General features: G+C 47.5%; 1 protein-coding gene across 2 annotated transcripts in view; it reads left to right on the forward strand.

Moving 5' to 3' along the window:
* The first annotated feature begins 833 nt into the window (after positions 1 to 833).
* ADCY9 (adenylate cyclase 9) overlaps positions 834 to 14,946 on the forward strand; it is a 111,474-nt gene continuing 97,361 nt past the window's right edge. For both annotated transcript variants that reach the window (XM_027528205.1, XM_027528206.1), the window contains exons 1-2: positions 834 to 947; positions 1,239 to 2,972. In XM_027528205.1, the coding sequence (XP_027384006.1) occupies positions 1,280 to 2,972 (1,693 nt within the window). In that variant the 5' untranslated portion in view covers positions 834 to 947; positions 1,239 to 1,279. The remainder of the gene's footprint in view (positions 948 to 1,238; positions 2,973 to 14,946) is intronic.

The following is a 14,946-nucleotide window of genomic DNA, read 5'->3' on the forward strand; positions in this document are numbered from 1 at the left end:
ACGTCCCAAACGTCGCACCTCAGCAGCTCCTTAACTAGTAGATGCCCTCAGGTTTCCCCGAGAGGGTCTGGGGGCCGACCTGCGAGGAACGGCGGTCTCTCAGCGGCGTCCGTAATCCCCGCATCGCGCGCAGCCCGCGGTCAGGGCGCGGCGCGGCCCCGGGCGCAGGGCGGAGGGCGGGGCCTCAGCACACGGCCCGCCTCTGTCCCGCAGCCCTGTCGTCCCGGCGCGCGCACCGTGCGCGTGCCCCGGATCTGGCGGCGGCGTGCGCGGGCCGCGCGTGCGCGCTGCGGCGGGGCGAGGGGCGGCGCGGGCGCGAGTCTGTCAGTGACAGCGGGAGGGGGAGGGGGCCGGAGATGGTGGCGGCGGCGGCAGCGGCAGCGGCGGCGGCTCTTCCGACATGAGGCAGCGGCTGCGCGGGGCTCGGCGGCGGCCGCGGCCGGAGCGGCATCTCTAGCTCAGGAGGCGGCCCCAGGCGGCGGGCGGGCGTCCCGGGTCGGCGTCGCGGGAGCGGGCTCTGCGGCAGTGCCGCGCACGGGCCGCCGGCTGAGGGGCCCGCGCCCGCCGCGCCCTGCGTTCGGCGCCCGGCGGCTCCGGGGCGCGGGGCATCCCCGCCCGCCGCGTCGGCCCCGGAGGCCGGGAGGGGCGGCGTGGCCGGGTCAGGCCCCGCTAGACGGGCCGCGCCGACGGGGGCGGCTGCAGCGCCGCGGGCTCCGCAAACTCGCGCGGGGCGCCGGGCCTCGCCGCCCGCCGGCCCGCCGCCCTCGGGGCCGCCGCGCGGGGGGCGGGGGCGGGGGTCCGGCCGCCGGCCTTGACGCGGCTGAGGCGCCGCTCGGTGCGCAGCATGAGGGGCCGGCGGCCGCAGCCGGGAGATCTGTGTTTGCGAGAGCGGCCCGCGGCGTGAGAAGGCTCGGCTGGACTTCCCTCAGGAGCGGGCTGCGGAGCAGGCGAGTGCGCGCGGAGGAAACGCGCCGCGGGCTCGGGTGGCGCTGGACGGGTGCGGGGGCGGCCGCCCGCGGACCCCCAGGCGCTCCTGGTCCGGCCGGGTGGCTGCGGTCGGCCTCGAGGGAGGGACGGTGGAGCAGCACTCAGACATTCCCCAGTCGTCGTGAGCAGACGGTGGCTTTCCCAGTAGACCGCCGGGGCCCCCGCTGAAGAAGCCGGTAGGGCTGGTGGCCTTCAGGTGCGCGTTCCTGCAGGAACAGACCCCGGACTGACTCTGGCTGTCTCGCCGACAGGTCCCGGTGACCCCGGCCGGCAGGGTTCCGAGCTCGGCAACATGGCTTCCCCGCCCCACCAGCAGCTGCTGCAGCACCACAGCACCGAGGTGAGCTGTGACTCCAGCGGAGACAGCAACAGCGTGCGGGTCAGGATCAACCCCAAGCAGCCGTCCTCCAACAGCCACCCGAAGCACTGCAAGTACAGCATCTCCTCCAGCTGCAGCAGCTCCGGGGACTCCGGAGGGGTCCCCCGAAGAATGGGCGCGGGAGGCCGCCTGCGCAGGAGGAAGAAGCTGCCCCAGCTGTTCGAACGGGCCTCCAGCCGGTGGTGGGACCCCAAGTTTGACTCTGTGAACCTGGAGGAGGCTTGCATGGAGCGTTGCTTCCCGCAGACCCAGCGCCGCTTCCGGTATGCGCTCTTCTACATCGGCTTCGCCTGCCTTCTCTGGAGCATCTATTTTGGGGTCCACATGAAATCGAAACTGATTGTCATGGTAGCCCCTGCTCTGTGCTTCCTCGTGGTGTGTGTGGGCTTTTTTCTGTTTACCTTCACCAAGTTGTACGCCCGCCATTACGTGTGGACTTCGCTGGTTCTCACCCTCCTGGTATTCGCCCTGACCCTGGCTGCCCAGTTTCAGGTTTTGACGCCCCTCTCAGGACGAGTTGACAACTTCAATCATACTCGGGCTGCCAGGCCCACAGACACTTGCTTATCTCAAGTGGGGAGCTTTTCCATGTGCATCGAAGTGCTCTTTTTGCTCTACACCGTCATGCACTTACCTTTGTACTTGAGCTTGATTTTGGGAGTGGCCTATTCTGTTCTTTTTGAGACCTTTGGCTACCACTTCCAAGATGAAGCCTGCTTTGCCTCACCTGGAGCGGAGGCTCTGCACTGGGAGCTGCTGAGCCGGGCCCTGCTCCACCTCTGCATCCACGCCATCGGGATCCACCTGTTCATCATGTCCCAGGTGAGATCCAGGAGCACCTTCCTCAAGGTGGGCCAGTCTATTATGCACGGAAAGGATCTGGAAGTGGAAAAGGCCCTGAAAGAGAGGATGATTCATTCTGTGATGCCAAGAATCATAGCTGATGACTTGATGAAACAGGGGGATGAGGAGAGCGAGAATTCTGTCAAAAGGCACGCCACCTCCAGCCCCAAGAACAGGAAGAAGAAGTCTTCCATCCAGAAAGCCCCTATCGCCTTCCGCCCGTTTAAGATGCAGCAGATCGAAGAAGTCAGTATTTTATTTGCAGATATCGTGGGCTTCACCAAGATGAGTGCCAATAAGTCTGCCCACGCCCTGGTGGGTCTCCTCAACGATCTGTTCGGCCGCTTTGACCGGTTGTGTGAGGAGACCAAATGTGAGAAAATCAGCACCTTGGGAGACTGCTACTATTGTGTGGCTGGGTGTCCTGAGCCAAGGGCCGACCATGCCTACTGCTGCATCGAGATGGGGTTGGGCATGATAAGAGCCATTGAGCAGTTCTGCCAAGAGAAGAAAGAGATGGTGAACATGCGCGTTGGGGTTCACACAGGGACCGTCCTGTGTGGCATCTTGGGCATGAGGAGGTTTAAATTTGACGTGTGGTCCAATGATGTGAACTTGGCCAATCTCATGGAGCAGCTGGGAGTGGCTGGCAAGGTTCACATTTCCGAGGCCACTGCAAAATACCTAGATGACCGGTACGAAATGGAGGATGGGAAAGTTACTGAACGCCTTGGCCAGAGTGTTGTTGCTGACCAGTTGAAAGGTATGTGCATTTCTTTGCCTCATCATCTCCCTCCCCTATCCCATTTGTGTTGGAAAAACAAAACAATCTCTTTCCAGTATCAGTATCTGGAGGCAGATCAGTTGTCTCCCAGGGCCAGTGGGACTTTTCCCCCAGTGAGTCAGATATCACAGGTCTGTTCACTGTGACAGTGTTGACCTAGATGACACCTTTAGAAGGAAGGAGAACTTTGAAAATGTGTTGCCTGCCAGCCGGCTGTTAATGTCTCTGAGATGCTGGGGCAGGTCCAATGAGTGTGAGGGGATCCGAGCCCTTCAGTGGTCAGAACTTCGAAGCACCATAAGAAATTGCCTTTGTGATCCATTAGGTTGCCCATAAGCCCCATCAAAACATTTTTCTATGCCTTTCTCCTCTCTAGGCCTCACTTTGCTGGAATAAAGAAGTCGGCTAAGCCCTGTAGGACCCTTGAGAATTAGATGAAATTATGTACCCCCAAGTGCACACTGCCTTTTGCCTGGGTCTCTTTTTTAAATGTTTGCATTTTCAGCTTTCAATTTTCATATATTTCATTATGGTTTCTAATCATGGTATTTGTCTTACCTTACGGACAGCAGCATTTTAGAATGTTGAACTTCTCAAATCACCAGGTGATTTGAAAGTGGGACATATACCCAGAGCAGTCTTTAGACCTCCTCCCCAAGCTCCTCAGATTTTCCCTGTCTTAAGTTCCTTACTGCTATTCTTGTTTTTTCACCAAGTTGCTTCTTTTAATTTTCTTTTTTTCACTTAGGGCAAAAATCTTTGAGGTCTGGGAAGTGATTACTTATAAGTACCTGGGATCAAAAGTAAGAATTCTAAATAACATCCTCCCCTCCTTTAAGAAAAGAAATCCTTCTGTTTTACTAAGGTCTTCAGGTTAAGGGGAACATCTATTTTGGAAGTATGTAGAGACAATACCATTGATCTTTAAAAGCCAACATTTGTAAAACTGTATTGTGTTTTGTGGTACCCCACATTGTATAATTACATGATGAAAAGCCCCTGGAAAGGGAGTACTCAGAAGGAGAAGTAACATCTTAAATCAGAGAGAGAAGTAATGGTGTAAATCTGCGCTTGTAAGTGGTTGAGTTTGAGGGCCTGGATGGATCGTCACACCGCCTGTGTGCTCAGTTAATATTTCCTTTGTTCTCCCTATCATTTACTTATTTGTTATCTGGTGAGGGTGCTTTATCCTTATCCTGATCTTTCTTTGTTCTGTTAATTTTGCTAACAGTTGAGGAATTTGTGGGTAGAAGAGAAGAATATTTTCACCTGATAATTCTCTCTGCCTAGAGAGCTTTGTGTCTGCTTTCTGCTAAATACTTTCTCTCCTTTTGTCCTCAAATTTCTCTCTGCCTGTCCTTTGTGTTAGTTTTGCACAGCATTGTTAGCAGTGCTGCAGACCAGGGAAGGGGGCTTCCCAGGTGGCATTAGAGGTAAAGAGCCCTCCTGCCAATGCAGGAGACACCAGAGACACAGGTTCAATCCCTGGGTGGGGAAGATCCCCTGGAGGAGGGCATGGCAACCCACTCCAGTATTCTTGACAGAGGAGCCTGGTGGGCTACAGTCCATAGGGTTGCACAGAATCAGACACAGAGTCGGACTTAACACTAGCAGAGAGCTTGCAGTGCTACCCTGATGAGGTCAGAAACTGCAGTTGACAGTTGGCTTGAGATTCTACTGTGACAAGTGTCTTCATCTGTAGGACGGTGGCCCCTGCTCTGGAGTTTGGAGATGCCCGTGGAGTGGGGTACAGATGCAACCCTTGCTCGACATTTTTATACCTTTAGGATCTGAGTGTCCCCGGCTCCATCCTCAGGGACTGTGGGACAGATTCCAGAGAATGGAGCAGCACTGTGCTATGTTAGATTAAGTGTGACGATGATAGCAATTTTGTAAGTGGTGCTCTGAGCAGTGTATTACTTGAATTTCAAAAATAAAGACAGATGTAATCACTGTGTCTGGAAATTGCCAGGTCTTTGACTCGTTGGCAGTACCCATTTTTGTTTATGTGTAATTTTATTTTTAACTTACAGATCAAAGGTCTCAAAGACACTGACACCCCCCACCCCCCCAAAAAAAAAGCTAGAGTGAATTTTAAAAAACCCATATAGTGTAAATTTGGTAAATTAATTTCTCCTTTAAATTTGTGTGCACTGTGTATTTATAAGGGAAGATTTTAGCACTAGATGGAGGATGGGGAAAGATAGAAGCCTTAGCCAAACTGGTGATTTTTTAAAATATAATATTCTCTTCTTTAACAGTTTCCCTGAGACCATGATTTTTGCTTTATTCAGCTCATTTTGAAACCCTCTGGACAGGACCCCAGTAATAGAGAATGTCTACACAACTTCCTGACCTCTTTTTTTTTTTTAAACTGCACAGTTCACTTCTCCTGACGCTGTACAAATCTACTCAGCTGAGATGTTAGCATAGTTTGTAGAAGACCCTTTCCACAAAAGGAGTTAAGGTTATATACATAAGATTCCTTTTAGCCCATCTTTGGGTTTGTGGCAGGTATTTTTCTCTATGCAATGCTGAATGCATAGCTTTTCTTCTCATCCCCTTTTCTGATATTGGGGCTAAAAATACCCAGTCGAGGACTCTGTAGAAATGAAGATCCGTGGAATAAACTGGGGGTTCTAGTGCTAGCCTGGCAGTGTGGGAGGTAGTTTGTCTGAATGGGCTTTGTGGAAAGTGGACTGTCGTTATTTCTGCACTGTCACTCACCCCTCGAACATCTTTATTGTTCTCTCATGGCACCTGGCCCTGTGGACACACAGGTGGAGTTGTGATGGTTCCTGAGCTGGGTGAGCTTGCAGATTGTAAAAGTTCTTCGAGTCCACAGAGTTGGGAATGCGATAGAGAAGTGCACGCGCCTGGGGTGGGTCTTCAGGTCAAGCAGTGGCTCTCTAGGGGATAAAAGAACATTCAGTGCAGTGGGGAAAGCGTGGGCAAAGGCTTGTTGTGCTGTGCTTAGTTGCTCAGTCGTGTCCGACTCTTTGCGACCCCATGGAGTGCAGCCCGCCAGGCTCCTCTGTCTATAGGGATTCTCCAGGCAAGAATACCGGAGTGGGTTCCCATGCCCTCCTCCAGGGATCTTCCCAACCCAGGGATCGAACCCAGGTCTACCACAGTGCAGGCAGATTCTTTTACCATCTGAGCTATCAGGGAAGCCTGGGCAAAGGCTTGGGGTTACATTTCTTGGCAGACTGGGCAGTTTAAGTAGTTCATCAGGACAAGGGAAGCTGTGATTACCTGGGAAGGAGTTTGGGTTCAGTCCTGTAGGTAATGGGGGGCCATGATGGGCTTTAGGCAGGAAGCTTAGGTGCTCTAACTTGCAGTTTTAGAAAGTTTACCCTTTCAGTTCTAGGGAGTGTGGGTTGGAGATTAGTGAGCCGTCGCAGTAAATCCTTGGTGGCCTGGACCAAGGTAACAAGAATGGCAGTGGAGATGAGGCGACCGATGTGAGCAGCAGTCAGATCAACTGGATTGGACCACAGCCACATTTAAACAGAGGACGGGGACAGGCATGGGGCTTGATTGTTTGAGAGGCTTTTCAGGTTTCTGGAATTGATGTGGGTATCGTTTGGCATCAGGAATGGGTGAGAGGCCTTTGAAAAAATCTGTGGTGTAAATGGAAAATGCAGGATCAAGTTGTAGAATATGAAATAGGCCAGGAAGCCCTGGCTTGTCCATTCATTCATTCAGCATTTTGTCTGGGGCACATTTCTAGGTGCTGCGGATACAGCAGTGAACAGAACACAAAAATTTCTTCTTTGTAAAAGTTTGTTTTGTGTTCAGTTCTAAGGAGAAGACATACAGCAGGAAGGAGACTATGGAGAGTGTGTGTGTTTGTGTGTGTGTGTGAAATTTTAGAGAGTGTGGCCAGTTACTGAGAGAGAAGGTTGAAAGAATTTTCAGCAGAAGACTAGGATTTGAAAATGATCCAGGAAGTGAGGGGCAATTATTATTAAAGATTAGGAAGAAATAGTCTGATTTGAGTGATGGGAAGAAGTGTCCTTCCACTCCACTGGGCCCAGGAGGATACTGGCTGTTGTGTTCCGTCTTGGGCCACAAGCGAAAAAGAGGAATATTGTCAGTTGTTAACAGTTTTTCCTCTCATAGGCAGAGTCACAAAGGAAGTGAAACTCAGAAAATACCTACAGACATCTTATTTTCCCGCCTTAGCTATTGATCTAGGAAGATGAAGGTGCTCAGTCACCCTAAATCTACACCAACAGTTGTGTATTTGTAGAGGGAATACCAACAATATTGCATTGTTATAAGCTAAACAAAATAAGACTTTCCCTCCAAACCAAGCTTTGGACTTGTGGAGCAGCTCGGGGAAAGATCTGTTAATGTGCATGGGAGAGATGGTCACCCACTGGCCGTTTCGGTGACTGACTCCTTCACCGTGTGCTGGTGTCACTTGGGAGAGTTCCTGTCTAGACCCTGTTTGGGGTCTTTCCTCAGTCTGACAGTGGGCAGAGACACACAGCACTTCAGCCTCTGCCAGCAGCTGTCCCAAACTGGGAGGCTGGGCTCCTGGTTCCCTGCCAGCTACAGCTAGGATCCCTGGCTATGTACTAGTTCGGGGTGCAGTTTGCTTGTACCCCTGGATTCACTTGATAGCTTGTCCCCAGCCTAACCCGTAACCCCTTGCCACTCATTGAAGAAGACCCTGATGCAGGGAAAGATTGAGGGCGGGAGAAGGGGGTGACAGAGGATGGGATGGTTGGATGGCCGCACTGACTCAATGGACATGAGATTGAGCAAACTCCAGGAGATAGTTAAGGGCAGGGAAGTCTGGTGTAGTCCATGGGGTCACAGAGAGTTGGACACAACTTAGTGACTGAACAACAATGACTTGCTACTGTAGAGCTTGCCCATGGCTGACCTCTTGGTGTCCCCTCTTAAGTCCTGCTGAACAGAAACTCCATGCTCGCCTGCATCCTTGAGCGGACTCGCATGCACATAGCCAACAGCCTCTGGAGTAGCAAGGAGGCAGAGATAAGATGAAGCAGAAAATCTGACTTGACATCTGGGATTGGAGACGGCGAACAGCTGTGGAGTTGGTGCTCAAGCAGCCCCTGATGACAGTTTATTCAGACTCCTTCAGACCAAATTGTATGGCTTCCAGAAGGAGCACACAGCTGTTGATCCTGAGGACCAGCTTTTGAGTAAATTAGCCTCTGGCAAAGAAAGTTAAGGATATGGTTCACTGAATTGCAGGTGGAATGAAGGGAGGAGAGTAATCTTTTCAGGCAGGATAACTAAGAAAGGAAAAAATTGAAAAGAAGCAAATAGAATAGGTAAAGAAATTTCAGGGTTCTTGTCTACTAACCAGCCTTCAAATAATTGTGTTTCTACCTATACCGGTCAGTGTCTCCTGTGGACTTTGCTGTGGAATAATAATCTTAAAAAGAAGAACACAGTGAATTTTCTATGGTGTATGCACATGGGCCTAAATTTTCATCTCTCTGCTGATGGGTGATTTCAGTATTGGTATTTCTGTTTAGATTTTGATATTGTGAGAATATGGTCATTACATACAACATAACAAAAATTTACCATATGAGCCATTTTTAAGCCTGTCAGCTGGATTTTCTTAACTGCTTTGGCATTGTCTGTTGCAGTATGTTGAAGAATGTGTGGAAAATCTGACTCTACAGAGATATATAGTTAGAAAGTGGAGGAGCATTTTAATAGCCATTTAAATAGTTGTGGATATTTTTCTTTGGTACTACACAAACACCCAAGAAGTGGTAGTTTATTTTATTTTTTATTTTTTTTGAAGTGGTAGTTTATTGAGGGTTAGTTACAATATCTAATCAGTTTTTTGTCTGCTGTCAAAACCCTGTTGGATTTTTGAACGAACTTTTTACCCAAGTGTGCCTTTGTAACATCATGCATTGGTCATTTAGAAAATTACGGTTTCTTGAGTTATGCAGATCTTCCAAATGTCGGCATAACATCTTTAAATATTAGGACAATGTCAGCTTCACAGTGGCGGATAAAAGCATTCCAAAATTCTGGTTTTCCCTTAAAGGTTTGAGTTTTATCCTTGGCAACAAATACTCTTAGTTGTTTTCGTTGAAGGGACAGACTCATTTCGTTAATTTCTTAGGAACAGTCTTCCAGATGCTCAAGTGAATGACCAGAGTCTGTCTGTGCATCAAGTATAAACGATGTTCTATCAAAAAAGCAGCCCAAACAGGAGTATAGACGCTTTTGGGGACAACCGGTCACTTTGGTTCTTAGGGCAGAGTTGTAGGTGCATTCCAACCTCATCCCGCAGAACACACTCAACATTTAACACATTTATTCGATTTTACTGCATTATCAGGGGACATTCTTAAGTGCAAATGACTGTTTTTTCCTTCTGCAAGTGTGTGGTGCGACAGAGCTGGTTAATGACCAGCAGAGTTTGGTGCTACTGCCCAGATTCATGGTCAGGCACCGGCACTCTCTTTAGGGGTCAGGATGAAGAATGTCAGCTCTGTATCATCACGTTTGCTTTTGTATCATCAAGGCCAATATCAACATATGCGTGTGTGCTGAGTCACTCAATTGTGTCTGACTCTTTGCGACCCTGTGGAGTGAAGCCCATCAGGCTCCTCTGTCCATGGAATTCTCCAGGCAAGAATGCTGGAGTGGGTTGCCACACCCTTCTCCATCCAGAGATCTTCCCTACCCAGGGGTCGAAGCTGTGTCTCTTGTGTTTCCTGTATTGGCAGGGGTATTTTTTACCACTAGCACTGTTTGGGAAGCCCAATGTCAGCACTGAGAAAGGCAAATCATGTCTTAGTATGAAAATAGTTTCGGCCTCACAGATGCCCTGCAGAAGTCTTAGGGACCACTGGGGGGTCTGCACACTGCCCTGAGAACTGCTTCCCTGAGTGGTAAAAAAGGAAGAGCGAGAGTTTGTACCTACTTCCCGGACACATTCTCATGTAGATGGTAGAGTTCATGTTGGAATTAGGATGGACGTGTGACATTTATTGTGGAAGTAGCAAGTGACTTCAGTTCGTGCATTTCCTCTTTCTCAAAAAAAAAAAAAAAAAAAAAATCCTTTGTGACTCTGCCAAGTCCCTGCTGCTGGTGTTTAGAGGTCAGGATAAAGAACGTCAGCTTTGTTTTTTGATTTATTTTTGCCGAGCTCCCTCTTTGGCGGAGTAGTGTAGCGGTCGGTGCATGGGTTTTGGTTTCCCATACATTTGGAATCAGTTCTCAGTTCTGAACCGTGGAACACAGGGAAGCCACGAATGACCGTGCTTCTGTCAGAGGCCTGTTGGAAGACTCTGAACGAGTTGATCATTCAGATAAAGCACTTATTAGCATAGCGACGTGACTGCAAAAGGCGTTCAGTAAACAATAACCAACTCTGCTGCCAGGAGGAGTCGTGTTCCATATTGCAGTCAGCGGTGTGTTTTTTCCTGCCCTCTATCTGGTACAGCTCTTGTGTAATTGGGTACTGAAACCGAGAACACACCAGGGACTGTGATTGTGACAGTTTCTTGAATGAAAAAGGGCAAGTGTCCAAAATACAAAAACATGGATAACTTGCCCTAGTTAAACTGTAGCTGCCAAGTTTGGCAGCTTCATTGCTGAAAGCTCAAGGGAGTTCAGGCAGTATTGTTCTTGGGCTGCTTCTTGTCCCCAGAGCTTAGAGGTACTTAAGGTGACGTGACCCTTGATAGTTGAGAAATTATGGGAAAATCTTCACCTCTGGGACTCTGGAGATATTGGATAAGATTTGTACCAGTTAGTTATTCAGCTCTGCTGTGTTCTGCTATAAACTCCTTTATTTATTCAATAAACATTGAGTGACTTTTTTTTTTTTTTTTTAACTATTTGTAATGGCTCGACTAGGTTCTGGAGATAGAGCACGATGCCCTCCTTAACAGCCTGCAACCTAGAAGGCAAAATAGATACGAATCAAATAATCACCTAAACAAATACATTCTAGACTTGCTGATCTTATTACAAAAAGGTCTGGAGGTAGGGAGACTTACCATTTCCTCCTTATAGGTGTGGAAACTGAAGTACTGAGAGATTAAAGGTTAAGTAACCTGTGGTGGCCATCCAGCTAGAGAAGTTACCAAATGGTGGGGCCAGTATTTATTCCCAAAGGACTGTGTTAGAAAACATTGGTACCTGCTTCACAGAATTGTTGTAAGGATTAAAGGAGAAAATAACATTAAGTACGTAGAAATGTACTTGGCACATAGTACTTATTAGAGATTAGATTCACTAACTTAATGGCACCCCACTCCAGTACTTTTGCCTAGAAAATCCCATGGATGGAGGAGCCTGGCAGGCTGCAGTCCATGGGGTCGCTAGACTTGGACACGACTGAGCAACTTCACTTTCACTTTTCACTTTCATGCATTGGAGAAGGAAATGGCAAGCCACTCCAGTGTCCTTGCCTGGAGAATCCCAGGGACGGGGGAGCCTGGTGGGCTGCCATCTATGGGGTCGCACAGAGTCAGACGCGACTGAAGCGACTTAGCAGCAACTAGCATTACTAAAAGTGGGCAATGTTTTCTTAGTAGCAGCAGCAACAGAAAAACAGCTATACCTTTCTTCATTCAGCTCTTTCCTGTTCACACAATGCTTTCAGGCATGTTATTATCTCAACCATTGTGAAATCCTAGGATCTTGGGATCTGTGTATATTTAGAAGTTTATGTTTCACTTGCTTGATTCCTTCCCGCTGTCCACCAGTTTTCAGGCTGACTTGGTTTCTTAACATCCTCTGAAGAGGACTGGTGGCTTTTTTTTTCTAGAATTAATGTAAACTCTTGGATTTTAGCTTCTTTGGTGTATTCTTCACTCCATTACAGATATCTTTTTTTTTTTTTTTGATGCTCAAATTGTCCCTTCTTGGCCCCCTGGGAAAACCCTTTTGAGTTAGCCCCTGAGTCCTTTTCATACAAACTGGCAGTGTCTGAGAGCTCTCGTACTTACCTCATAACATTTTTATGGATTAGAGAAATAATAGGCATGAAAAGCTCATTATTTCTGTTTGGTATTTTTGTTGAGCGAGATGGAGCTAAGCTTTACCCTCTCCCTTTTTGAAAAGAAAATTAATAGTATATGCCTGTTTATAGGAGAAAGAGGACTTCTGAACAAATGGTTTGTGCTTCTTCAAGCTCCTCAGAAGCTTTAATTTACATTCTCACAATTGATAATTACAGAGCAACGCAGCTTCCTGTCTCCTGTATCTTCTCACTACTGCTTGTTGAAGGACAGGTGCCCTTGAATGTTGGTAAATAATGATCCAGAACAAGAAAATGAAAGGAATCCTAGACCAAAATGTAGGTCACCTGTTTGCAGACTGAAGTGCACGCCCCCTACCTCTCGAGCCCCTTCTCCCAGGACACCTGTGGAATGTTCTGGGCAGCCCCGCTCCAGGAATTCCCTCCCCGGGCCCCTTGTGAATGGCGACTCCTGAAACGATGCCCCGCCACTCCCCTCTCTGTGCTGTATAGTAATGTGCATCTGACTTCTGATCTGTATCCACCGAACTTGAATGTGCCTCGAGAGCAGGAATTTTTGCATATTTTATTTACTGCTGTTTTCCTGGTGCTGGAAACATTACTGGTGTACAGCAGAGGCTCAATATTTGTGATGTGAACAAATGAATGAATGAAGATGGGTGTTGTTCAGTCACTGAGTTGCATCTGACTCTTTGCAACCCCATGGACTGTAGCACACCAGGCTTCCCTGTCCTTCACAATCTGAGTTTGCTCACACTCATGTCCATTGAGTCGGTGATGCTATCCAACTGTTTCATCCTCTGTCACCCCCTTCTCCTCCTGCCCTCAATCTTTCCCAGCATCAGACATGTGTGCAAAACCACGCCCCAGACATCTACATGGAAGGTAGAGAGAAGGCAGCAACTGGCCTTTCAGGAATAGCTATGTGGTTAATTAAGTCGAGGCTGCGAGCAGGGTCTCTAAAGGCCCTAGACATCGAGATGGGAGAGTGCCTGGGAGTGTGGAAGGCCCGCAGGTGGGGAGTGGGGGCGGTCCTGGGCTCCTGGGTCTGTGGGGAAGGCTGCCAAGCAGGAGCGCAGAGGATTGAAAACCCAAGTGTTTATTTAGGGCCCAGGAAATGTGGGGTTGAATGGCTTAGTTTAGGCAATAATTTTTAAGCTTTTTAAGACAGAGATTTCAATAAGTATATTTATCTTTAATAATACTGTAGCTCCTTAAAATTCTTATTCGATTATCATTTATGCACATGGAAAGCCAGCATATCCTTTTTTGGGCAAAGCTCCAGCATAATCTTTGTACATAATTTCCAGGATTTTTATGTAATGCTATTAAATTCTATTCATTTTTTTTTCCTTCCAAGGAAAAATGTGCTACTGAAAGCAGCTTTTGGATCATTTATATTTGTGTTTGAATCGTGTGGGAAATATCAACTTTGGTTTTTTACCACGTAGTTTGTAGAGAGGAAGAAAACCCGCATGCAGTTGATTTTATTTTCTTGTTTATGGATATCAACATACAATATCCCATTAAGGCTTTGACATTTTAAGTGGAAGAGACTATTGCACATGAATTTAGTTAGTTTTGCTCTATCAAGTGTTAACATCACAAGTGTGGACCACACTGCATTCTGTAACTTCATAAATGTGTTCTCTTCTACATGAGAAATGCCTCTTGTGGTCGTTAATTTTTGTTTTGTGAATGAGCTGTCTAAAACCAGGAGAGGGGAGTGTTTCTGAAAGAAAAGTATGTTTATAGAATTATCTTGTTACTTGAAAAATTAAGTTTGTTTAGTAGATTAGCTTTTCATCTTAAAGTGTTTTCTCCACTAACTAGATAAGCACTTTCAGGAAAATAATCTCTCTGGTTCTGTTTCCTCCTGTTTGTAAAGCGTAAAGTTTGAACTAGATGTGCTTTAAATTCCTCACCATTCTTTAAGAACAGCTGAGCTTCTGTGATTGGAACACAGTACACATTCTTCATATGAGGAACTGGTTTCTTCTTCATCCACTTGTTTAAACTATGAACCCTCATTTAGATAAATTTAGCATATGGAAACTCAGATTTACCTAACCACTAAATTGCAGGGCATGGTGAAATTCTTAATGTTCTAAAGGATTCTTTACTTCCTTCAAATATAAGTAAATAAAGATTGAGTTATAGAAGTGTAATTTACACATGGTTTTTTTTTTTTGGATCACAATTGTTGTATAAAGCAGGGTATCATTAGAGGAACCCAATTTGATTTTGAAAGTTTGAGACATTCTTTGGAAATGGCTTGGAGAAAATGTGAGGTGATTAAATAACACTTAAAAAATGTGCTTCAGTTCCTGTTCGAACATTATTTGGGAGAGAGATTGAAAGATTGCTAAGCTGCTAAGTCACTTCAGTTGTGTCCGACTCTGTGCGACCCCATAGACGGCAGCCCACCAGGCTCCCCCGTCCCTGGGATTCTCCAGGCAAGAACACTGGAGTCGGTTGCCATTTCCTTCTCCAGTTCATGAAAGTGAGAAGTGAAAGTGAAGTCGCTCTGTTGTGTCCAACTCTTAGCGACCCCATGGACTGCAGGCCACCAGGCTCCTCCATCCACGGGATTTTCCAGGCAAGAGTACTGGAGTGGGGTGCCATTGCCTTCTCCGGATTGAAAGGTTAGTTGCCAGTAAAATGAATTTCACTTCTGTTGGCAAGTTTCTCCCTAATAGAACAGAGCAAATACTGGGTTAATAACGTGTTTACCAATTATTCCATTAATAAAAGACTCACTTGCTCCCGAAGTGGGTTCCTGGATCAGCTGACTGTATTTTTAGGGTGCCAGGGTTCTATATACTTTATAGTTAGTGTGACTTCAGTAGGCCCCAAATTAATACACCCAGGAAGAGTCTACCTGAGGCCTGTTAATTAGAAATTACAGGTCACAGTGATAAAAGGAAACCCTTGGATTTCATTATAAAGGAT

Source organism: Bos indicus x Bos taurus, chromosome 25, assembly GCF_003369695.1.
Source record: "Bos indicus x Bos taurus breed Angus x Brahman F1 hybrid chromosome 25, Bos_hybrid_MaternalHap_v2.0, whole genome shotgun sequence".
Taxonomy (NCBI): domain Eukaryota; kingdom Metazoa; phylum Chordata; class Mammalia; order Artiodactyla; family Bovidae; genus Bos; species Bos indicus x Bos taurus.